Raw genomic sequence first — 26336 nt, 5'->3', positions numbered from 1 at the left:
AGAGTGGACAAAGCGAAGGCCCGCCTCAGCACTGGTAGCCTAGAGATAAGGAGATGGACATGACTAGGAAATGATGTAGCTAAGACGGGGGCGGCAAGAGAGACCTCACTGGGCAGCCAGAGGCAGACTGCGTGATGCCTAGTGGACATACTAGTGTGAGGGCCTGGCTCCTTTGCCACAGCAGCATGAATCAACTTGGAAGGATGGTATATATAGATTTAACCGAGACTTCCACCCAACCTGCACCAAACCTCCACCACTGCTCACAGCGCCCACCCTCCCCTCCTGCATGGGCTCGTTTATGTGTGTGCAGCAGCCTGCCCTCCAGCAGCGGTTCATCTCTCAGAACCCCTTGCTCCACCTCCTGTTTGCTGCCAGCACGTCAGGCCTGACTTTTGTCACTCATGAGGACATCAGTCCCAGCCTGTGGTCTTCAGGGTACCTTCTCAAACCTCCCCTACTCCCTGCTGATCTCAGTCTGCTCTGGTCACACAGGCCTTCCAGCTGTTTCGCAAACACAAACCCCTCTCCCAGAAATCCCTCTCTCCCAAAACGCTTGTGTAGCCCTCGCTGCATCTAAAGCTGTGGCATCCCTGATTGTTACTTAGTGTCTCCTTCTAACACTCACTTATTTTGTCAGGTCCCCTCACTATGTCATTCCCATTCAGGCAGAGACTTCTCTGTGTGCCTGCAGTTCCTCCGAAGCCTAGCAATACATCTGGCACACAGTAGGTCTTCAACCAAGGATTGTTGAATGAATGAGCAAATGAAGGAAGACACACTGGGTCTCCACAACTCATCCTGGACACCCAGAGTGCACCCATGGGTGATGAAGTCCAGGGTCACCTTTTGCAGTTCTCTGCAAACCCTGGGATTCTTCCACAGCACTCACTTGGCTCAGAGGTCTCCCCTAAAACAGCAGCTGGGGTTTCCAAAGTCCCCCAGCCCCGCCTTTCACAGGGCAAGTTCATTTGGCACTGTTCCAGACTTTGGGTGCAGCCCTGCCCACAGCCACTCCATTTCCATGGTTACAGCCTGGGCTGGTAGGCACAGCTGTTGAAACCATCAACGGGAGACTTTCATGAGGGTATGTGTGGGTGGGGGGGGGGCGGGGAGAAACTGTCAGGCTGATTTGGTGTTTTTTTGTTTTTTTGTTTTTTCTGCTCCAGTCCAGAAACTGGGCAGTTCCTGACATACTTGTCACACATCAGGACCAATGGAGCAGTGACCTCACAACTCAGCATCCCAGATGACTGGGGAAGTGACTGAGAGACTCCTGCTGGGGAAAGGTGGAGGCTGGCATTTACATCACCATGTCCCTTCTGGCCACAGTTCTGCTGCTGGTACTCACCACGCCTGCACTGTCCTCTGCCTACAGCCAACAGGGTGGAACTGGCTGCCCCTGCTCAGTGCCTGGCCCGCTGTTAGCCTGACACAGGTGCATTACAGGCTAGCCCTGCCAAGCTTGGGCAAGTCTTCTAAAGTGGGTAAAGTAACAGTACCCCTGGCCTCCCCAAGGCTGCTGTAAGAGCCTGGGCCCGGGCATGCACACACTTGAGCAATGCTTACTGACACACTCTCAGAGGAAGCTGCCCACCCTGCTCCCCTTTGCCAGAGCCCCTGGGCTAAGGAAAGCAGGAGCACTGACCACTACCTCCTGCCCATTCCCACTGCCTGCTCCACATGGGCAGAATGAGAGCAGTGTGACCAGACAGGTGATCCCGCACCCAGCACCCATGCGGTTACCGTGTTCCTGATGCAGCAGGTGTAGGGCACCCCGCAGGCCAGGGGTCCAGGGGCGCTACAGTCGTGGTACTGGTTTTTGCTCCAGTCTCTGTAGTCCTCCCCGCCACAGCACTTGAACTGAGGAGGAAAGCACAACGATCTGCAGTCATTACCAAGGCCAGGGTCGGATGGCAGGAAGCACTGCTGAGAGAGGATGCTGATAAGGTGTGTGTCAGGGGAGGGGAGGGTGGGGGTGGGAGTGACAGGGCCTCATGAGGCTGGGGCGGGGTGGAAGTTCCAAGGCCTCATGAAGCCATAGTGTGTTAGGCATGGCCATCCAAAAGGGGATGAGCTCTCCACCCTGGAGAGGCATGCAAGGTAAGGCTGGACTACTTCAATTGGACACCAGGTGGTGACTAGACACTGGAAAGGGAATCTGTCCCTGGAATTGGTCTGCATCTTCTCCTCCATCTTCAAGTCCCTGAGGTAGGGGTCTAGCTGGAGAAGATAGCCTCAGAGACCATGTCCTGTGGAAGCCCTGCTCCATCCTGACCTTGGAAACCTAAATAAACTATCATAGGCTCTCTCCTTAGTCCCCCTCATCCCTCCTCTCTTTTCTGTACCAGGACCATGCTTGGTGGCAGGGGAGGGGTTTGTAGGGCACAGCAGAGAACAGTTAAGCAGAGACTAGCCAGATGGCTTCCTCCTGGGCTCTGCACAGACAAAGTAAAATCACTTGGGATACAGACCTGCTGGCTAAATGATGAGAGCCACAGCCAAGCATGCAGGCATGCCTGGAATCCCAGCAGGAGGAATGGTACAAGTTTGAAGCCAACCTGTACTACATAGTGAGTTCTAGGACAGCTTAGGCTACAGTGTAAGACTCTCTCAAAAACCAAAAACGACAAACAAACAAAACCACCTGGAGGAGGGGGTGACCAGGAAGGGGTGCTATGTACCTGGGCACAGAGAAGTGGGGGGAGGGGTGGCTTTATGTTGGGAGGACAGGAAAGGCTGCTCGAAGGAGAGGACATGACATCTGAAACATGAACAAGGAAAAGGCGGTCAACATGTATGTGCAAAGGCGCTGTGCAGAAGCAAGACTGTAGGCCAGCCGCCGGTGGAAACGCCAGTGAGCAGAGGAAATGAAGTTCAGGGAAAAGAAACCAAATGTGAAAAGACCCATTAGCTGAGCAAACAGGGGTCTGGGCCTGTGTTCCTGGAGTAGAAGCTGAAGGATCATGTGGTAGGAGCCCAGGTAGACATCACCGGGCCCCCTTGTCAAGGCTCCACAGTGCCCTGTCAGCCACCGGGCCTTCCTCGGGATCCACAGCTGCTTATCTGCAGTGCTGTACAAGGGACATTTGTTCTGCTGCTGGACAGATACACATTCAAATCCTCACATCACTGCTCCAGGCGTGTAACCACGGGCAAGGTGATCAGCCTCTCTGGGCCTCGGATGCTTGTCTGCTAGAAAGAGCGAGGCTAGCTCTGTGTGGCTCTGCAGGCAGGCAGCATTCTGCACAAGGCCCAGTGAGCATTAGTCACCTCCCACCCCCACCCAGGGAGAAATTAAATCCCCGAGCCAGCTAAGCATCCACAGGAGAATGACTCGGCTCTCCCAGCCTGGGCTGGCAGGCCTGGCAGGCCTGGCAGGCGTTGATGGCAGGAAACAATCTCCCAGAAGCTGCACCTGTTTCTCCTACAGAGAAGCACAGAGCCAAAAGGCCACACAGGGAACCAGGAACACCCAACTGCCCGGTTCAGGGGAGCCAGTGGTCCTCCAATATCACTGTCCCCATCCAGTGAATGAGGGTGACCCCATTACACTGGCTCTGCTCTACACATGTCAGAAAAGCTGAAGGAGTCTCAGCCACAGCTTGGGGAGAGAACAGAATTGGCCCCATAGTGCAGACAAGAAACTCAGGCCTCAAGCCAAAGAGGGAAGCAGGCAAGCCCCAGGAAAGGGTGGCCCTGCTTCAGGTGTGACTATTGCACCCACATACTGGGCTGGGCCTCTGGGAGAGGGACAGTGTCCCAAGAGGACACACAATCATCATCACATTCAAAGATGTGTAAGAGTGATGGAAGAGTCTTGTCCTGTGTCCATCGGGGAAGCTGGGATTAGAAGAGAATTTTTTTTTCCACCTTTGCTAAAGTAAGCTCTCCACACTAGAGGGACCGAGTCCAGTAGGATGGACACTGAGGGAAGGCCAGCCAGTTGTGAGAAAAGGAGATCTCTGTTACCCCAGGGTGGGCCCTGGATCCCTGCAAAGTGGACAGAGTGACATCTGGCCTTGTGAGTTGTTTCCCCATGGAAACCCCATGGGCCATCCATAGCCCAGCCACCTGCACTGGGAATGAACAGGTCACCTGGCCCTTCACCCCACTCTCTGGAACAGAGGCTCTGATCTGGGGCAAAGGTCCTGGAGGTACCACTCTGACCCCATGCTCCCCATGTCACCTTCTTCTGAACAAAGTCCATGATGTTCTTGAAGTCCAGGTCATCATAGTAGTTCTCAATTCCTCTCCGGATGTTGTCATTCAGAAAGTCAATGGTCTATGCAGAAGGAAAAATCGCCAAGGAAAAGAAGCACACATCAGAGGCTAGGTTCAGATTATTCTAGAAGTCCAGAGGCATGCCCAACAGTTCCCACCTACCTGAGGAGAAGGTCCCCTCCACTCCCCACCCTGAATATCCGAGACTGCCTAGCCCACAGATATTTCCTAGGCTTCCAAGGTCCAGGCCCTGAGAGGCCCACCTGCCAGACTCCAGCTCTGAAGCAGTATCCTGGAGCTGGGCCTCAACGCTTCTGATTCCTGGCATGTATTCTCTCCCCTGCCCAGCAACAGGCCTGAGCTAGAATCTTCCTTTGGTCCTCCAGTCCCTTCGCCACACTCTCATCACCCAAACTCTTGCCTATGACAAAGGAAACTGAGATCCCAGGGGAAGAGGACTATGGGGCTGGGAGAAAGGGGAGACAGAGGTCAGACTGCCATGGGTTATAGAGCAGGCTGGTCAGGACTGGAATCCAGGTCCCCTGGCCCCCTACATGGGCCTCTTTTCATCACTTAGTGCTCTGACCCTCAGGCCACACAGTCTCCTCCCTGTTTGGGCACAGTCACTCTCTACCCGGAAAAGACTGGAATGCCAACCTCTCCCAGTCACTCTGGACTCTCGGGATCAACAGCAGGTTGTTGTGCTGAGGTCCCTGGAATACAAAGGCTCCACAGCAGGCATGGCTGGGGTGGGAGAGTGGGCAGCACAGCCACAGGCTTGTTGTGACAATTGGAGCTTTCAGAGCAGAGGCAGGGTACCAACAGAGACTGAGGACAAAGGGCATTCTTGGCTCTGGTACAGGACAGAGGAGCCAGACAATTCCTGGGGGAGGCGTCATGAGGTACACTGGGATGGCAGGGGCCAGCTTCCAGGCCCTGTTAGGGCTTAGTTTCCCATTGGTGAAACAACCCAGGGGACCTTCCAGATCTAAGCATTAGAGATAAAGCTAAGAGGGGCCATTAAATCTCATGGGTAAGGACTTAGTCCTTGCTGCCACCAGGCCTGAAACGCTTCTTTTATGTCCAAGGCTCCTTCCCTCATCCACAAATACTTCTGGGGCGCCAGGAGTTTGAACCCCTGAAAGTGTTCATGGATGCTAGGCACATGGTAGGTCCCGGTAACAGAGACATCTCCGCGCATGCAGGAAAAGGATCCCTCGGGCTGCCATTTCACACATTCACAGAGGAAGCTCAGTCCCCAGGGGCCTAAGGCCCACTGCTTGCCCAAAGACCTCCTGCCAGAGCAGGAGCCCCTAGTACCAGCATTCTGGAGATTTTATGAGACACTCACAGCCCTGGGATCAATATGTCTTATCCAAGGTTCCCCAGCTGACCAAGATGCCAGCTCAACCCACTCCAGGTTACACGATAAGAAGCCCAAGGCTCACGTGTGGCTGCCTCTTCTTGAGATTCGCACTACTGAGGTGAGGGCCGAGCCTGACTTGAGAGCCTGGAGGACCTCCCCTCCCCCACACTTCTGATCATGACCAGAAGCAGCATGGACCCCAAGAGGAAGAAGAAGCCACAGGCTTCTACAAGAGGCTCTGAAGTCACAGCACACAGCCCTTGGAAGGTCTGGACCCCGGGGTAGGGGGTGAGCCACACGGCATAGGCAGAACAAGGACCAACCAAATCTTACCCTCACTTCCCACCTAACCCTTGCCTGCCTGTTCCTCTGGGAGATGTGGTGACAGGCCAGCTGGCTAGGGTGGGGTGGGGATGAATAAGAAACAGGACACCAGGGCGAGGTCTGTCTGGCACCCAAGGGGGGCAAGGGAATGAGCTCATGGCCCTGAACGATGCACTGCAGGGCTTCATTGGTGGAGCCAGGCATGTGAGTGACACCAGGGTTAGGGACCTGCCTAGGCCATGAGGGTGGACATGTGATGTGAACAGCTTCTTTCCTCTCTCCCAGCACTGGGGATACTGAGCTGCCTCACCCTGACCCCTCCCTTCCTACCTCAGCCATTCTAGATATCCATGGAGTCCCTTCCCTCAGGGCAAGCCATGGGGTAGATGACGGCGGGAGCACAGTGGTCAGGGTAGGCTGGTAGCCTGTGGGGTTTTCTATCTATCTATCTGTCTGTCTATCTATCTATCTATCTATCTATCTATCTATCTATCTATCTATCTATCCTTCTCTCTCTAATGTGTTCTCCCTCCCCTGCTAAGTCTTGCTAGTATCTGAAGTATGTGCTGGCCCCACCAAGATAGACCAATAGACTAGGAAACTCCATACACCCCTATGAGAACCATCTTTCCATCTGTGAAGCTACAGTACCCCTGTTAGGGGGAAGGCCCTAAGGGAACCTCCCTGACCAGACATGGGAGCTGTCAGACAGTCTTGGCTAGTTCAATGAGATGACTCTTGGAGTTGTTTTGGCTGCTGCAAACCTGCGCTGCTCCTGGAACCGTGTGTGTGCTGTGTCATTCCAGAGGATTCTATGGCAAACCCACAAGAGAATGCTGAAGAACCTCCAGACAGGCTTCCACCACCTGCTTATGAGCAGTCATGCCTACACAGTGGTCTCCATAATGACCCAAAGGGACAGTTCGGAGAACTGAACATCCCATGTCGATGAGATCCGAAGGATTACACAATGGATTAGCCGGGTGGTCCTGTAGGGATGGGCACTGGGAGAAGTGCTAAAAGCTAGGGCTGCCTTCTCCCAAACATCTCTTCGGCATCCTTTACAATCACTTTGGCATTGTTCGTTGTTGTTGTTTGTTGTTTTCTGTTTTGTTTTTGAGACAGAGTCTTTCTTTGTAGCTGACTGTTTTCCTGGCTGTTCTGGAACTCATTATGTAAACTAAGCTGGCCTTGAACTCACAGAGATCTACCTGCCTCTACCTCCTGAGTGCTAGGATTAGTTATACACTACCAGTTATATACTGGCCTTTGGCATGTTTTGTTTAGTTTTGGGACAGGATTTCAAATAGTTGAGGTTAGCCTCAAATTTACCAAGTAGTTTAAGGATAGTCCAGATCTTTTTTCCATACTATGAAGCACACATTTCATGGGCCATGAAGCCCACAGGGTGTGTGGATGACCCAGGGCTTGGCTTCCTGAGCTGTGAGGACTGAAGGTCCCAAGAGGCTCCAGAGGCAGCAGCCTTCACTCAGCTCAAGTCCATCATTTAGAAGAAGGAAGTGATGTCATGGCCACAGTTGACCTACAAAACACTGGGAAATGACAAATCTGACAGCCTTGGAGAGGCATGTTGGAACCAGGACTAGCTTGCTCGGAAGAGACAGGTTTAATTAAAGCCATGAATGGTACTGACCATGAGCTGGCCCTGGGGCTCAGCCAGGAAATGCTAACCTAGACCCCTGCAAGGCCACCGGTCAACTGAGAGCCATGCTGACCACACAGAAAAACATACCTATATACAACTGGAATAAATACCTCTCTCTACTCAAGACTGCTGGGGGAATGAACCAGTACCAGTTCAAAATAGATGGTCTGAAAAAGCAGAAAGGAAAAACAAAAAAACGACTACAGGAGCCTGGGGGGTGGGGCGGGTGACACACATCTGTAGCCCTGGCACTTGGGAGATGCAGGCAGTAGGCTATATAGCTAGTTTGAGGCCTTCAGACTATAGAGACCCTGTCTCAGAAAACAACGCACACACACACACATACACACACACACACACACACACACACACACACACACACACACACTTTTCTGTTCTTTGAAGGGCTTTTTAACTCCTCTGGGCATTGATGACTCCCATAAATACAGTGGGAACCAGCTCTCTCCCCGTAAACCCTTGGAACTCACCCATTAGGAAGCAGACCTTGAGGTGTCCTGGGTGGGTTACACTTGCTTAGGGTTGGGTCCCCACTGTTCATGTTCAGAACACCACCAAGCCAATGCGGAATGGAGTAGGAATCAGACATGGTGCTCTTTGAGGGTTTGGGACAGTAACTGGTGACTTGAAGTCCACTTCTGACAAGTTGCATGATTCAGCAACAGTCTCACTGTTCTGAGACAGGGTCTTTCTACATAGCCCCGGCTGTCCTGGAACTGGCTAGACCATGTAGACCAGGCTGGCCTTGAACTCATAGAGATCTATCTACCCACCTCTGCCTCCTGCTGAGACATAGTCTTAACAGTACCTGGAAGGTCAGGGACCAAGCCCTACCTATAACACCCAATGAGGAAGAAGGCAGAGGAAGAAAATAGCAGGAGAAAAGCCAAAGTGTAGTGTGCAGCTCAGTGGCAGAACACTTGCCTAGCATGTGCAGGGCTCTGGATCCCACCCCAGCATCCCAAGGAAAAAGACAGTACCCTGAGTCAGAAGACAGCTACACACCATCACTAATGGGATCTCGGACAAGAGAGCTGAGGAGGGTCTAGTGCATGCCTGAACCATGCCCTGTTCATCACATTCGCCCTTCCACCCCCATCTTCACCCTAAGCTCGGAGAGTGAGTACTCAGAGTCAGAGAAGTCATGTGACACGGCCAAGGCTTCACAGCTAGTGAGAGGTACTGAGTGTAGACTGCAGTGAAGGCACTGGGGACCTGGAGCTGGGAGGCTTGTGTGGGTCTATAGAAACTGCCGGGCCTTGGGTTTCAGGTATCACTCACTCAACTTGTCCCTTCCCTGAATCCTATATGTAGTACAATGGCCCAAAACACACATCAAATCCCACTATGTCAGACCTGAAGACGTTTGTCTCCACTTACATCTGAGCCACCATCCCTTTTCCTCCAGATGACTGTCACAGCCTACCAACCAGCCTCCCATGTCACCCTTACTTCCCTACTGCCTGTTCCCCACTTGGCAACTGGAGCAAGATGGGAGTCAGGTCATGTCCTTCCCTGCACACAGCTCTCTAGCAGCTCACTGCCTTTCAAAGTTACCTAGGACACCTAACCCATAGCCTCTGAGGATCTATCTACTCCCCAAGCCAGCCTTCCAACCTCACCTTCTGTCTGTCTCCCTACACCTTACCTACCAGGAGGACAGACTCCAATCCACACTGTGCCAGCCAGCCCAGTGGTTCCGCCCACCCCTGCTCACCCAGCCCCTTTCCACGATACGGCACTGCATGGACTGGGCAGTCCCCGGTCACCCATCGTCATTTTCTTAGTTACTTCAAAGAAACCATCTATCTACCTTGCCCACAGAAGCACCCTGGGTAAAGCCCAAGACACACACAGTGGGTGCTCAAGACACACACGGCTGATGATGAACTCACAGGCCTACCTGGTTCCGGAAGATCAAAGCCACGATGCCACCGATAAGCTCCATTATGAGGCAGATCCCCAGGATATACATGAACTGGAAGGCAAGATTCAGTGATTCATCAGGGGAATCAGGGAAAGGCTTGCCTGTGCTAAGATCAAGCACAATAAGGTGGTAGTCCTCCCTGACTAGGCCTTGCTGCAGGTGGTAGTCCTCCCTGACTGGGCCTTGTTGCCCCTCCTAGAGAACACAGGACTGTGCTTGAGAAGGCTTGAATCTAGAGAGTGCTCAGGCAGAAACTCTTCATGTTTGTCCTGGGGTCCTCAGTGGGGTCTAGATTAACAGTAGGCTTCTCCCCGCAATCAGAGTGATTTTTCTCCCTCTAACACAGCCAAAGGGAGCAAGACCTGGCAAGCACTTCCAGTCCCCGAGTCTCCACTGTCCCCCAAATAGCTCAGAAGTAGCTTCCTACTCAACCAAGTATAGAGGGGGTACCTTAAGTTTAAAGGACACACACTCCATTCCCTTATCCAAGAAAAGCTATTGACCAAATGGATTCTAGCAACTTCCAGCCTTGGGCAGTACCCTGCTGTGTGTGACTGTAAAGCAACCCCCATTAGAGGGATGGTGGGGGTAGTGAGGTGAAGACATACACGTCAGAAGATATGGGCCTTCGCACCCAGTGTCCCCAGGATTGGGGTGTCATCTCTCAGCTATAGACAGGGGTTGTGTTGACCACAACACTCCACCTGATGGACATGTGATGTGAGCCAGGCACTCCAGTGTGCTGGGACTCTGGCCAGAGTGTCCAAGAAAGATGCCCTGGGCTCAAAAGCAATAAAGATTCTGTGCCTGAAGATGGGAGGCAGGAGCAGTCTGTTTGCTGGACGAGGGAAAACAGACCGCCCAGCCTTGCCTAGTGGTACCCTGATCCTTGGCCCCCAGAGGTTTGCTGGCTGCATGAGCCGATGAGTCATCACCTCATCCCCTGGCTTTGCTTGCTCTCAGCTGACCGTCATTTCAACAGCTGGGAGTGGAGACAGACCACAGCATTCCAGTGACAGAAGTATCCAAGCCCGACATGCATACATGCTGATGTGAGGCAGCTGGGGTGGACCCCGACCACTGTGCTACAGTGTCTGATTCAGGAAATGTTCTTGGGCAGCTGGATCATGTGAAAGATAGAAGGAACAGAGCTGGCCAGAGCAGAGGAACAGGCTCTTCAGACACCAAGAACCGCTCCCTTCATCCTGGGGCTGGGAGGAACCACTTACCGACTGGAGAAGGCACAGGTTGTCCCGGAGGGAAGCCAGCACCCCGATGAAGGAGACAATGAACATGACTACACCCAGGAGGATAAGAATGATGGCTGGGGCCAGGAAGGCGCTCTCCAGGGTTTTGTATTTCTGCCGCTCCACCTCTGCGTAGATCCCCACTGACAGGACCAGGCCCCCAATCAACTACGCAAATAAATAAATAAATAAATAAATAAATAAATAAATAAATAAAAATAAAATGGAAGGTGAGGGCCTGCAGAGGTGTAATAATAGTTCAGCTGGAGCATCCTTGCCTAGCATGAAGGGCGCCTTCCCTAGGTTTGACCCACTACTCAGCATAAACCGGGGACGGTGGTGCACACGTATCATCCCAGCATCTAGAAAGTGCGGTCAGGAAGTACAGAAGTTCCAAGTCATCCACACAGGAAGTTTGGGGACAGCTTTGCTGCTGTCTCCAAAGGAGGGTGGGGCAGGGAGCAGGAAGATGTCAGCTAGCTACTTGACTTTCCTCAAAGGATCTCTCTGGAACTGTGGTACCAGTCGCAAGAATCGGGTTCCCAGGGAACTGCACACAAGGGCCACTGCTGTGGGCTCAACTATGTTTCCCTACAAATCTGTGCCTTAGAATGTGACTATATTTGGAGTTGGGACCTTGGAAATAGTAATTAAGTTAAAATGAGATCATTAAGGTGGCTCTAGTCCAATATGAGTGCTGTCCTTGTAAGAATAAGTTGATTACAGGCTTGGAGGTAGTTCAGTTGGTGGAGTGCTTGCCTAGCACGCAGAGGCCCTGGGTTCAATTCCCAGCACCAGATAAACCGGCTGGCAGTTTAGAACTTGAAAGGTGAAGGGAGGAGAATTGGGGTTTAAGGACATTTCTGGTTTGAGGGTAGCCTGGGATACATAAGGCTAGGCCTGAAGAGGAAGGAGAAGGAGAAAGACATTATGACACAGAAGTTCACAGAAGGAAGGCCTTTTGAAAGAAGATGGCCACCATCTGCAAGCCAAGGAGAGGGCTTGGAAGATAAGAACTCTGTCAACAACTTGATCTTCGGCTTCGGCCCACAAAACTATGAGGAAAGAAAAATCTGTGGTAGTGTACAACAGCCCCTGAAAACGGACACCAACTATAGCGGACAGTGCTGGTGGACCAGGGAAATGCCATTTCCTGCAGCGTCAGAGAACGTGGATTGTCTCAGCTCTAGGATGGACATTGGCCAGGAGTCTACATTCTCATCTGAATAACGTGTATAAACGTGCTCCTGTCCTGCTCACCCCACAGCCTTTTGGAAGGTTTTAGTGAGATAATAAAGACAATCATTCTAGATGTATGGGGGCACAGGGTCACCGTCACGTGTACTCAATTGGCAAGCCACTCCAGGGACACTTCCCAGTGGCTCGGGGAGCAGACGCTTCAGTCAGTCTCCTAAAGAAGGAATTTCCCCTCAGAATGACCATGGAGAAGGCCGAGTGTCAGAACAGCAGAGATTTCTAGGGGATTTAAATGCACTCTCCCCTTATCAGCATTTTACCACAGACAGATAGACAGACACACACTCTAACCCCCTACAAGAAAATAGCATCCACAGGAATAAACTATACCCTTAATAGAGAAAGAGTAACTACAGGCTATCTATTGACTCTAAAACCCAGGGCATGGCCTAAGGAAGACTGGCCTCAGCTCCCAGAGTTCTGAGACATACGGTGGGCAGATATTAAAAAACCAATTCTTACGTTGGGTATAGTCGAGCACCCTTAATTCCAGCACTCTAGAGGCAGTGGCAGATGGGTCTTTGTGAGTTTGAGGGCAGCCTTGTCTACAGAGCTAGTTCCAGGGCAGCCAGGGCTACACAGAGAAACCCTGTCTCAAAAATCCAAAAAATAAAATAAAGAAAGAAAAAAAAAAGAGTTCAAAGTGGTTGATGATGTAACACAGTGGTTAAGCACCTGCATAAAAATCCAGGTCCCCTTCTGAATGACTCCACACCCAGGGGCTGCTCACTGCATCCTAGCCCTAGATGGGTCAGCCCTGAGAGTTCTGCACCTTGGCTCTTTGGATGCTGTCTTAGTCCCTGCTCTATTGCTGTGAGGACACGCAGAAACTGTAAAAGAGAGCATTTAACTGGGAGCTTGCTTACAGTTTCAGAGGATGAGTCCATGGCCATCACAGTGGGGAGCATGGCAGCAGGCAGGCAGGCAGGCAGGCATGGCACTGGACCATGTAAGCTGAGAACTTACATCTTATCCTCAAGCACTGACAGAGAGAGACTGCGCCTGGCATGGGCTTCTGAAACCTCAAAGCCCAACCCCAAGTGACACACCTTCTCTGACAAGGCCACACTTCCTAATCCTTCCTAAACAGTCCACCAACTGGGGAGCAAACATTCAAACCACCACAGATGAAGACATTCCTCAGAACACAGGAGTTGTCAGAGTCCAGGCATGGAGGAAATCAAATATGCAGGACCCAGAGTTCTTCAGGGCAGGAGGGGTGGGGCCTTATCACATCCCTTGGTGAATGGTGAAAAGTTTAATTCTCACCCTGTCCCTGAACCACATAGCTCATCCATCCACTTTACTGTTTTCAGAATTGATTCCATGTGCTCTTGAGAGTTGTAGGCACCCTGTCATTAAAAGTTCCTCTTCCCGACAAGATGAGCTCTGGGCTCTGGTATCTCCCCTCTGCTCACTGGCCTCCTAGCAGATCCCAGCCCCTAGGCTTGTCCCCACCCCTCCTTCCTGCCTGAGCCTTTAAATCCATCCCTTAAATTGCAGAGCTGTGGGACAACTTCAGACAGAGCCAACCTCAGCCCTATGCAGGACAATGGGTGGATTCTTCTATTTTTATAAGCTCTCCAGAGCCCTGGGACCACTCCAGGACAGTCCTGCTGGCAGTAAACCAAACTTCCCTTGGTCTGATCTCAGTCCCCCATCAAATGCCATTACCATTTCCTTGTTGGCTAGCTGGTGGTGGCAGCTCCAGCCCACCAAAGCCTAGGCAATGCTCCCACAGCAGATGCCAAAGCCCAGGCCTCCAGACTCCCTCACCACCATGCACCAAGCCATCAAGCACAAAGTCGCCTGGTCATTCAAAGATGATGTCACCCTTCACACTGTCCCCACCCTGGCAAGGCTGACCCAGGCTCCTCCAGCAGGTGTTCAGAGCAGTGCTGTTCATGGCGAGAAGCAGGCATGAACCTTCCCAGAAACTTAAAATTTTTCCAAATGATATTTACATCTCTGATGACATCAAGTTTATCCATCTGGGCATAAAGTTATCAGTCAATGCCAGCATGCAATCCAGTCTGCTCCTTCGCTAATTATAGCCCTGCCCCAGGCAGCCAGCCACCTCAGCCCCGGTGCAGGAAGCAAATGGCCATTTGTCAAACTGGACAGCTTCAGCTAAACAGGCATAAGGGTAGGGGCACAGGCCATGCCCATTTGGTGTCATGGTGGGGAAAGAACATAGGGCAGGCAGTCTGTGGACCAGGCCTCTGACTGTGGGACCAGGCTGCCTCTTTGCCCTTCTGTGGAGGAGCCCTGTTGTCCAACGTGAACTGGGTGCCTTCAGAATGGGCCTGGAGCTCAGCTTTCTCGTGGGCAGAGACAGGCCCAGCCGTGCTAAGCTGCTGAGAAACAAGCCATCCTGTGTGATGCCCCAGCACCTGTGTGTCCTCAGTATGCAGCTTGTTGGTGCCCAGCTGGCTCACTCCCGGCTGGCACAGCTTTTCCACTTAGATGAGTTGATGGGGTCCATATCCAATCCTCAGGCACATAACTGGCTCCTGCTGTGTTCCAGACACTGTCAGGCTCCACAAGGCCACCAGGAATCAAAATCAGTTAAAGAGCAAGACTAGGGGAGGAGAGGGAGAGAAAATGCCTGTCCTGTGGATGGAGTCAGGGAGTCTTTGAACTTGGACTGCCGGGAGAAGTTAAGTCTTGTTTTTTCCAATCAAGTATCCCTTAGAGGCCCAAGGCTTACTCCTCAGGGCAGGGGGGCTGCTGGGAGCTGGTGGAGCTTGGAGGAGGTGGGCCAAAGAAGAAGTCCTCATTCAGCCTGATGGGGGCATGCCGTTGAAGGGAACAATTGACCCCCTAGCCCCTTCCTCTTCCTCTTTGCCTCTCCTCTGGTCACAAGGTGCGTGTTTTTTCTCCACCATGTGCTTGCTCCATGGTGAACTACCTCATCATAGAGCAACTGAGCCAATAGATCATGGCCTGGGACACCTGAAACAGCAAGCCCGAATGGACCTTTCTTCTTCATAAGTTGATTAGCTCAGGTAACTTGTTAGAGTACCACAGCACCGACTAATCCTGCCTCTCAGTGGAGTATTCTCTCCAGGCTTACAAATGGAGGTGGTTTGCAGTATTGGTGATGGTCACTCATGGAATACAGCATGTCTCCCCATGCTTCTATCCCAGGCTCTCTTCCATATAGAGCAGGAAGAAGCCATTAGAGACAGGAAACAGGAGTTGGCATTCTGGGGCCCTGGTCATGGCATAGCCTCACTTTGGGCCTTGCTATTTACCTGTCAAATAGAAAAAAGCCTGCAGCTATAAACAGCAATCTTTTTATTTTATGCATTTATGTGTTTTGTTTACATGTGTGTCTGTGTACCACTTATGTGCCTGATGCCCAGCGAGGCCAGAAGACGGAGTCAGATCCTCTAGAATTGGAGTTAAAGATGGCTGTGAAGGCTCAATATCATGTCCTGGTTTGTGCGTAGTTTGAACCAGCCTCAAACTTCTAAATATTTAATTTGCAAAGCTGTCACTGGGCTGTTTGAAAGACTAAAAATTTCATTCATTTTTATGTATAACAGTATTACAATAAAAGAATTGAAATGAGAAAAAAAATAAAGATGACTGTGAGCTGCCATGTGGGAGCGGGCAACCGAACCTGGGTCCTCTGGAAGAGCAGCCCGTGCTCTTAACTGCTGGTCCATCTCCCCAGCCTCTTATTTTATTTTATTTTGAGGAAGGGTGTCATGTGGCCCAGGCTGGTCTAGTACTAACTGCATAGCTGAGGATAACCTTGAACTTCTGTTACCAGTGGTTAGTGTCTAGATCATGTGTTTCTGGGTTCTTATCGTCTTAATCAAATAATTGAAATAAAGGCAAAAACAGACTGCAAAGTAGTAAGGAAATGCCACTCAAAAGCAAAGTGATAGGACAGATGAGGTATGTGGCCGAGCTTCACAGTGGGCCACCCAAGTAAAACAGTACTTCAAGACCCTGGCTTTCTTTTGAAGTTTCCTTTGATGGGGTCCAAGAGAAGAAGTTTAGTTGCTAAGAGGAGCATCCCGAGGAGTTTTCTGTTTTGACTGACAGGCTTGGGTTTTATATGCCTTTGCTCACTGTGTATGTCCCTTTACACGGCATGTATGATTTTAATCATACATACACCCAAATATGCATAAGCATGAGATGGTCAATACGGAATTCTCCTAAAAGTTCACTAGGAGAACATAGTTTGACTCACTGTGAATGCACCCAAAACTCGTTCAGGCCAGATCCACAGGCCACCCCCCAACCCACCTGCACACTCCCTTATCTAGAGAGTAGAAACTCTTCTCTAAAGGAAAGTTACGGAAGACTATGAGGGATGGTTCCTTACTTCACTGTGTGCCCTTCCATGCAGGCGAGGGGCCTGGTAGCTAAGCTAGTCCCCATGCTAGACCCCCTCACTTGCTTCACTTTTGATCACCCTGTCTCCACCTTGTAAGTGGTAGAATCACGGGCATTTACAACCTTCTGGCTGGGGCACTCTCTTCATACATGCCTTATTTAAGAGCAGGGCCCCTTTTTTTCTACCTCAGGATTTTCTGCCCTAGAGAAAGACTTGAGGGGGCATTTTGTAGCCTTCCTGAGTTGGCCCGTGGGCTGGAGCCGAGGCCTTCACAAAACAAGCAGGGTGCACATCATTTTCTACCCTCCTGTTGGCAGGAAGTTTGATTTTTCAAAGACTCCCCACGCAAAGGGTGCATTCCAGGCAGTGAGGGAGCTATGCTGGGAGGTTTGTAAAACCAGTTATTCAGTCCAGACAGGGCAGAGTGGAATTTCTAATAAAGAACCGCCACTGACAGACAGCTAAGTGCAGCCACCATGAGCAGGTGGGAATCAGTCATAGACCCACCAGGATACTGAGACAGGACACAGCAATTCGTTCTTCCTTGGGGAATCCCAGGGGGGTAGGTCCACTGGAGTAAGCCTGGAAGGAGGCACTGAGTGACAACATGCACCTGGGAGGGATAAGTCTGAGAGATGGCACAGCATGAGATACTCCTTGGCCTGAGAAAGACACTCTGTAGTCTCTGAAGTGGGCTAACGCTCTTGTACACTATAAAGATTTGTCTGTCACTTGTATTGGTTTAATAAAACTGCTGACTGTCTAGTAGCCAGGCAGGACGTGTAGGCGGGGCTAGCAGACTAGGATTGTGGGAAGAGAAAGGCAGAGACGGGGTCACCAGCCAGACGCAGAGGAAGCAAGATGAGAATGCCATACCAAACCATGTGGCTAAACACAGATAAGAATTATGGGTTAATTTAAGTTGTAAGAGCTTGTTAGTAATAAGCCTGAGCAATGGGCCAAATAGTTTATAAATTAATATAAGCCTCTGTGTGTTTCTTTGGAACTGTATGGCTTCAGAACCAGGTGGGACAGAAACTTCCGTCTACAAGTTCCCATGCTGGACCAGCGCCTTGGAGGCTTGTGGATGAGACTGACTCACGTTGAACGTGAAAACCGTGGAAATGGTTATGGTTAGGACAGGGGAGGGGACAAGAGTAAATCACCTCTCCCTATGCCCCCTTCCCCCATGCCTGTTTCTGCCCTCTCCAGCCCTCTGTCTGACTCCCTGGAAGGGTCCCCATGGTCTTTGAATAATGGTGGCTGCCAAGAAGCTACCTCCTCTCAGCCTTGGTAGCTCATTGTCAAGAGGCCAACAGAGCGGAAAGAAAGTCATACTCCCTCAGGTGTGCCCTGGACATCAGGCCCTGGGGACTGAAAGTCCCCCACTCAGGCCGCTGCAGGAGCATGCAGGTGCAGGACCAGAGCTGTACTGATGGTAGGATGAGGAATGGAGAATTCTGGGATAGGAGCTTGGAGACTCTAGGGATGAGAGCCTTATAGGATGGGAAACAGAAATACAGACACGCCCCTGGGCCAAACCACTGCTGCTCAACACTCTTCCTTCCCCTACAGCCCAGGGCGCCCAGGCAGCCTGAGACAGAAATAGCATTAGTTAGGGATGTAGCCCAGTTAACAGAATGCTTGCCTGAGCATGCATGAAGCCCTGGGTTCCATCCCCAGCCCTGCCAAGTGAGGATCAGAAGTTCAAGGCTAGCCTGGCCTTTTCTGAAAAAAAAAAAAAAAAACCAAAAACTAACACTTTTTTTGGCCCGGCTCTTAGTCTCCTCCCCTGGGAATGCTTCTTAGTTCACTGGGTAAAAGGATCTTCTCAAAGTCTATGAAAGCAACAACAGGAAGCCCTCACTGGTGGCAATATGAACTGTATTCACTCTGCCCTCTGATCAGTCCACAAATATGTGCATGGCATGGTAGCAGAGCCAGCAATACCTACCGCGGTGACCTCAACACAGCCTGTACATAGCTCATAAATGTACTAGCATGCCCCAAAAGTCTATGTACAGGAAGCTGGGTGGCTTCTCCACACACCACACTCCTCCCAAAAAAACTACATGGAAGGTGGTCTACCATGTCAGCTCACAATGACCAAGTAACCACGATGCCCCAGAAGCAAACTGCCACTCCAAAGGTCTGGTTACTATCAAGGAGAGAGAAGACTACTCCTGTGGGTTTGAATAAGACATCCCAATAGTCTCAGGCATCTGAATACTTGATCCCCCTACTTGGTGGCTATTGGGGAGGGTTAGGAGGTGTGGTCCTGCTAGAGGAAGTATATCACAGTATATCACAGGAAGAGGCAAGCTTTGGGGGTTCTCAGGAGACTTTGTGATGTGAGGTCTCAGCTGCAGCTCCTACCTGCAGCCTGCTGTCTCCACTCCGCCATCATGAACTCTAATCCCCTGGGACCATAAGCCCAACATAAATTCTTCCTCCTATGAGTTGCTTTGGTCATGGTGTTTCATCACAGCAGTAGAAAAGTAACAAGAGACAAATCCTATCAACCACCATCATCCAATATGCTCAACCACCAGGTACTGGGAGTGAATAAGAAGGATATCACCAGGGTGACTCAATGGGTTCCCAAGTGGTCTCATTCTGCAGCCCACTCACTCTACCTTTCTCAATGTGACAAGCTAAGGAGATGGATTAAAAGTCACAGTGGAGTAGTTAATTAACTATTGTACCCTGGGAAGGGGGCATTTGGGTAAAGAGAGGGCCCGAGCTACCCTGATTGAGCATCCAAGCAGGCCTTAAAACTTTTAGCTAATCAAGGATGGTGACTCAGAGTCATGGCAAAGACTGCCTGGTGATTGGAGCAGAGGGTGGAGGCCCTGGGTATGCATAGATATGATCTGAGAGACTGTTTCCGGATGCTCTGTGACCCTTTGGTCAAAGGGACACCAGCAGCAGGACAGGGACTGTGATGCTGGCTTCTGGGTTTTTTTTTTTTTTTAATGTTTGAGAAATATTTTAGACACAATTGGAGCAGTTTTAAGATGAAGCTGAAAATGGTATGCTTAGACCCAAGAACATTTCTAAATATATCCTGGCCATCAGGTGCAGTGGTGGCTCACACCTTTAATCCCAGCACTCAGAAAGCAGAGGCAGGAGGATCTCTGTGAGTTTGAAGCAGCCTGGTCTACATAGCAATTTCCAGGATAATTGGGACTACATAGAGAGACCCTGTCTCAAAAAATAAACAACAAAAATACATCCTGGCATACTTGGAGTGACTGGTCACGGTATATACAGCTTCCTCTGTAATGGTCAAATGTCAAAATTCCTGACTCTGGGTGGCAGTTCAAGCTACGTACTACACAGCATTCTTTCACCTTACTCATAAGTTTGACTATTTTACAATAAAACATTAAGAAGGAAAGCAAGGCCCATGACCCACGCTCTCCAGGACGTCCATTGCAGGCCTCATGCCCCAGAACATACTAGCCCTGGCAGGGAAGTGTTAGGGGTGTCAACCAGGGATGGGAGGTGGGTGGCCTCTTTTGGTCTGAATTAATGACCAAACTGAAGACTTCCCAAACTGCTAATTGGAGCTAAGTACAGGCTATAAGGGGAACCTCCCTATTACGCACCCGGCTGGAAAACAAGACACAGAGGGCTTTAGGAAAGTGAGGAAAGGAGGTCCATCCGCAGTAAAGCCAAGGGTCAGGGATGGGGAATGGAGAGGGGATGGCCTGGCACCTTAAATCCTTCCTCTTCCGCTTTGAGAAAATTAGAACCAAAGAGGCAAACACATGGCGGGATTCTGAGCAAAGGTGGCACGATAGCAAAGTCCCCAGGAATAGCCAGAAGCTGTCACTTCCATGTATCACAAGCCCAGCTGGTACGCTACATGTCCGCAATGGCCAGCTGCTTGTACATACCGATTACCGATTGGCTATATTTGTGTGTGTGTGTGTGTGTGTGTGTGTGTGTGTGTGTGTGTATGTGTATTATTGCTTTGTTTATGTTTGTTTTGAGACAGGGTCTTTCTCTCTGCAGCCCCAGATAATGAATGGGTAATCCTGCCTCCCCAGCTTCCAGAGTGCTAGGGATCACAGGCATACCACTTTGCTGTATGTCATTTTTCTTTAAAATGGCGACCTTTCTTCTGAACGGCCCCTTACCTAACCCAACCAACACCTTTGAAACCAAAGACTCCAGGTACTTAATTATTTTCTTTAAAAAGAGAGAGAGAGAGATTTGTTTGATGTGTATGTGCCCAAATGTATGTATGCACACAACGTGCATGGTGTACCCAGAAGAAAGTAACAGATCCAAGTGGAGCTGGTTTACAGGCCTCGGTGAGCCACCCAATGTAGATGCTGGGAACCAGACCTGGGCCCTCTGGAAGAGCAGCAAATGCCCTTACCCTCTGAGCCATCTCTCCAATCCCTTATTATTTTTGTTTTATTTATTTATTTATATATTTATTTATTTTGGTTTTCCAAGACATGGTTTCTCTGTGTAGCCCTGGCTATCCTGGAACTCACTGTGTAGACCAGGCTGGCCTTGAACTGACAGAGATCCACCTGTCTGCTTCCTGAGTCTGCTGGGATTAAAGGCACACACTACCACCTCTCAGCTTTAATTATTTTCTTTAATGCACACCATACTTCATACGTACATGGACCACCTCAGGGAACACCGTGGTGCAGCCACTAGCAGAAGCAAAGACCTAACCAGCCCAACCCCCTCCTCGTTTGCAGATGGCAATCCGAGGCACAGTGATCACTCCCACAAGGTCACACAGTGAATTAGCTACTGGTCAGCAGCTGTGACCCAGTTCTCCTAGCTCCCAGGCCCAACTGTCTCCACTGAAGGCTAGCCTTCCTCCCCAGGAACATGAGTTCTCACGCCCTGGCATATCCTCTCAAAAAAACAAAACAAAACAAAAAAGCAAAAGAAAAAAATCGTTTTCAGGACAGTGAAACTGGCTGCACTTCTGCTTCCTGCAACTCCGAGGAGCCTGACGGGAGTGCTCCTTCTTCCTTCCCCACACTGAACTATTGTCAGTGTGTCTCCCTGGTGGAGCTGTAGCCCCTGCCCCAGGCCACTCCTATTCTAGCACCCAGATTCTTCCAGTCGAGCCTTCCAGAGGACTCCTAAACTCTCAGATGCCACAGAAATGTTTGATGAGTGACTGAGCAACCAACCACCCACCAGGGCCTCAAAGAAAGAAGGGTCCCCTGAAGAACAAAAGCCTCTAGTTCCAGCAGGCACTGAGTAGTCAGCCAGCCAACTGGCCTCTCAGAGCCTTCTCTTCCTGGGAACAGGGGAGGGACAAACATCTGCTCCCAGGGGGCTGCAAATGCAAGCATGTCTAGAAAGCAGCTGAGCTGGGAGTGGCAGGCGGAAGAGCTTTTCATTGTTAGCCGCACAATGACAAAGGGGGAGGATGTGGACCTGAGCAGAACAGGGCAGCACAGGGGATTTCCTGGCTGCAAATTGTCAAGTTTACGAGGCAGAGGACAGAGCGCCATTGGTAGAGTGCTTGCCTAGCATGCAAGATGCCCTGGGTTCCATCCCCAGCACCAGACAAATGGGCATAGTGATGTACACTTTGACCCCAATACTTAGGAAATACAAGCATGAGGGTCAGGAGTTCAAAGTCATCCTCAGCTACATGGAAAATTCCAGGGTAGCCTGGGCTACCTGAGACCCTGTTATCAGAATCACCTGGAAGCAAAGACGTGCATACCTGTAATCCCAATACCAGGGAGGTGGATTCTCACAATTTTAAAGCTAGTGTGGGCTACAGAGAGAACTGCTGTCTCAAAAATACCAAAAAAAAAAGGGGAGGGGGAATCACCTGGAGAAGTTGACCCCATGCCCTGGAATCTGTAAGTGCAAATATGGCCTTAACTGGAAGTGTCAGGTCCCAACCTGTATACACCCCAGATCCACTGAGTCAGCAGCTCTGACAATGGGTGTGACTGTATGGGTCTGTGAAACCTCTAGAGGCAAGAGGTTTCTAGCAAGGAGAAGGCCTTGACTTCTGACCTTGGTAAGTGCCCCAGTCTGAGAAGCCAACAGCCCACTCCACTGCACCCAGCAGACTGTCTGGATACCCACCTGCCACACTGTTCCCATCCTCGCAAAGGGTCCTGGCACAGCACCAGGGCACACAGTGAGTCAGATGTGACTTTGACCAGCCACGGCTGAGGCCTTTCCGCTGCACCTGGCATAGCTGGAGCGCCTAGAGCACTGACCCTCTGCTAAGGCTGGGAAGCAGCATCCTGGAAGAAGCATGGAACACCCATTCTGGAGCGCACACGCAGCTGTCCTGGGCAGGAAGTGGACCAGCACTAACATGGAAAAACAGACTCCCTCTGCCAAGGCTGTTTTCCTTCTACTCACAAAGCAAATATTGATTTCTCTTGCTGGTCAAAACACACGTATGTCTCTTGGTGAGAAAGTCCCTTTTGGAAAAAATGAAACACACAATAGGCACTGTTTTCCTGATAAAAAGCTCTCATCTCAGAGACAGACATAAAAGATGCCTGCAAACAAGTCTTCCTCCTTTAAAAAAAAAAAAAAAAAGATCTCATGTAGCCCAGGCTACCCTCTTGACCCACATCAGGCTTCTTCTAGGCTCCTACTGCACCAGCGTGGCCTTGACTTGCCTGCCTGCCTCGGACCTTTGTACTTCTCACCCTGTCTGCCTGGGATGCTCTCCACTGGCTGTTCTTGTCACTTGCAGTCTTGGCTGAAAAGGCAGCTCCTGGTTAAAGCCTTCCTTGACCACACACCATCTAAAGTAGGAACTCCTAACCCTTACCACTGACTCCCTGGTTCCCCCCTTAGCAAGTATGTTCACTTACTTAGGGTCTGCCCAAAACCTTTCTTGTTCAGTTATTTCCTGTACTATCAGTGTCTGGCACTCAAGAGGTGTCAAATAGCTGTTGCCACTTATACCTACCCTAGAAAGAACAGCTGGTCTAGCCTAGAGCCTCCTGCCCCCAACCAAGGTGTCAACCCAAACCCAATGGAGACCAAAGTCCCCTCTGGGAAAGCCTTTTCCCAATGCCCTGTGACCTAGCTCACGGGAAGATATCTTTGCCTCAGGTGGAGCAAGCTGGCACAGGAATGTCAAGATCAGTCCCTTATCTGGTTTCCTCTGAGCTCCACCCCTGGGTGTCCCTGTGAGTCACCTAGAGACAAGAGGGGGAGAAGGAAGGCAGGTAGCCCTGCCTGCTTCTTCAGAGAACCAAAAGCCACAGGCACCAGGTATGGTCCTGCAGGTTGAGGTAGCTACTCCTCTGCAGGACAGAAAGGGGTCTTGTGCAGGTTCAGGAGCCTTTGTTGCTCTTTTGTACAATGGGGGCACTGGAGGGTGAAATCCTGCTTCACGATGACTCCGGCTGAGGGAGGCCCAGGCCCAGGCTGTGGGTCATCCCTCACTGCCCACTGAGCACAGCAGGCTTCTCCAACGTGAAGGCCAGTGGCTTCCAACTAGGGTTTCTCTATGTTCTCTTTGAAGCACCTTCCTGGAACATGAAACTAACTGATCCTGCCCAAAGAACCAAGGAGGAAAAAAAAATTAAGGAAGTAAAAAATCTACATATGTACAAGATGTCCAGACAGATGTTAATTGATAACGTGACAGAGGTCCCCTGGGGTAGGATCAAAAAGTAAACTCTTGTCTTCATCATGTTTTTCTAACTTACTTGATTTGAAATCAGATACTTGTATGACTGTCTCAAAAACAGAGCTCTTTTTCAAAACTAAAAATCTGTGAGAGCCTGGAGGCACACACGGGTACACTCTGCCGGCAAGCATACCACTGGGGAGTTCCAGGCCACTCTGGGCTACATAGTGACTTCCAGGCCAGCCCAGGCCAGAGACCCTGTGTCAAACAGCAATGAGAACCTTTCAGAAACCACTTTGCTTTCAGTCTGATATCACCTACTATCACATAGTGGGAGGAGGGTGGCTCCTCCCAGAGAGGCCACCTCCCACTTTTACCCTGGAGATGTGAGCCACAGGAGTGGGGAGGACTGGAAGGTGGTGGGCAGACACCTATTTCTTGGTCTGGGGGAGTGTTCTGAAGCAGCTCCCCTGCCCTTCACTACGGGCTCTGATTTCTTCTAGATCCCAGGGTATCATTAGGGACCCTTCTTGTTCTCTCAGGGTGGCTGTCAAGCACCTGGCAGGGACAGGAAAGAGGAGTGTGCTAGGCAGTGCCCTGTGTATATAAGGAGTGGAGTGTTTTTAGTGCCAGGCCCAGCTCCCAGCCTGTTTACATATAGTCCACTTGCTTTCGACAACCCTGGGCGTGCTCTGCTCTAGTATCCACTTTGCAGATAAAGCATTAAGAGCCCAGGGAAGTCCGCAGAGGCATAGCAGAGTGCAGAGTTCACACTCACTGACAGCGAAACGAAAGGCTCCAAAGGCTGAAGACTGGGGAATCTAGTTCCAGTGGTAGAATGCTCACTGGGAATGCACAAGGCCTCCCCTGGATTCGATCCCTAGCACCACAGAGAAAACTGGACATGGTAGTGTATGCTTGTAATTGGGAGTGGAAGCAGGAGAGGATCAGAAGTTCACAGCCACCCTCAGCAATATTAGAACTTTGAAACCTGAACTACATGAGAGCTTGTCCAAAAAAAAAAAAAAAGTTAAATGGAAAGGAAAAGGGAAAGGGGGCTGGAAAGATGGCTCAGTGGCTAAAAGTATTTGCTGTTCCCAAGTTCAATTCCCAGCACTCACATAGGGCAGTTCACAACTGCCTGGAACTCCAATTCCAATGGTTCTGACACCCTCTCTGGCCTCCTCTGACACACACACACAGACCGTGTGCATAAACTCATATACTCATTCACATAATAAATAAACACATAAATCTTTAAACCAAAAAAGAATCAGAGGAATGCCTTGGAAAACTGGTCCATCCTCAGAGAAGGTGATTTGTTTCTATTTCCTCCTGCACTCAGCCACCTACACTCCCCATTTACCACCGCCACAGCTGGTTCTTCTCCTGATTCCTCAATGACACTACACACACCCTGACCCAAGCAGAAACCCAACAGGCTTGGCTTTCTAGACGGTCAGTGACTGACTGCGAGTTCAGCTTAGCTGGCTTCAAGTTCAAAGCCTTGAAAGCCGACCAGCAACAGGGATTCACACACAGCTGCCAGGCTCAGCCTTGTCTGGTGTCCGTTCCTGGCCTTCTGGGTACAGGTGAAACTCCCTCACCTTCACCCTCATGAACTAGGCTCTCCTCCTCTGGCATGCTCAGCCCTAACCTGGTAATCAGAGTGAGCCACACCCCTAATCTTTTCTGAGCCCAAAGCCCAGCAAGAAAAAGCAGTGTGTAAACAGATCTTCGGGACATTCTGGGCAATGCTAAAATTAGAGGTGTGGCCCCTGTGGTCTCGGGGCACATGTGTTACAATAATTCACCCTGCATACAGGAAGAGGAGGCTCTGGGTGCCTCTGGATAAGACTCACAGTGACAACTTAGGGACATGGCAAGAACAAGCAGGGAGCATGGGCCGAGGAGAAACCTGGGGGCTCAGGCCAGCCCTGCAGGGGTGATCCTGAACATATTCAAGAAGCCCCCTCAGTGTGGCAAGGGACATCAGTATAGGAGGTTGGGGTCCTCCATGTAACACATGTCCCTCAGGCTGTGGGCCCTTTTGACCCTGCCTTCAATCATAGAGTGAGCAATGGAGGCCATGACCCTCCACAGCCAACTACATCAAGCCAGGATGCTATAAACTTGTCCCCCTTTGCCCTAAACTGTGTTCCTTTATTGTTGCCTGCTTTCTGTGATGGGGTGCTGGTTTCATATAACAGGTCTTCTTTTAAAACAAATTGAAGGCTGGTGAGGTGGGGCGTGCCTGGAGACAGAGGCAAGAGGATCTGGAGTTTAAGATTCAGAGCAACTTCAGGGGCAGTTGGGACCACATCAAGACCAGACTGGACTA

The 26336-nt window shown here is 50.6% G+C and overlaps 1 protein-coding gene across 2 annotated transcripts in view; it reads right to left on the bottom strand.

Annotated features, from left to right (window-relative positions):
* Positions 1 to 26336, bottom strand: part of Tspan15 (tetraspanin 15) — a 35216-nt gene that overhangs the window by 2940 nt on the left and 5940 nt on the right. The window contains exons 2-5 of one of the 2 annotated variants that reach the window (XM_027388258.2): positions 10755 to 10940; positions 9502 to 9576; positions 4190 to 4285; positions 1747 to 1863 (exon numbers count right to left, since the gene is read on the bottom strand). In XM_027388258.2, the coding sequence (XP_027244059.1) occupies positions 1747 to 1863; positions 4190 to 4285; positions 9502 to 9576; positions 10755 to 10940 (474 nt within the window). The remainder of the gene's footprint in view (positions 1 to 1746; positions 1864 to 4189; positions 4286 to 9501; positions 9577 to 10754; positions 10941 to 26336) is intronic. The other variant, XM_035450451.1, reaches the window with a different exon arrangement.

This window comes from Cricetulus griseus (assembly GCF_003668045.3).
Source record: "Cricetulus griseus strain 17A/GY chromosome 1 unlocalized genomic scaffold, alternate assembly CriGri-PICRH-1.0 chr1_0, whole genome shotgun sequence".
Classification (NCBI taxonomy): Eukaryota; Metazoa; Chordata; class Mammalia; order Rodentia; family Cricetidae; genus Cricetulus; species Cricetulus griseus.
The sequence above is the reverse complement of the archived record's forward strand: the minus strand, read 5'-3'. Positions and strand labels throughout refer to the sequence as shown.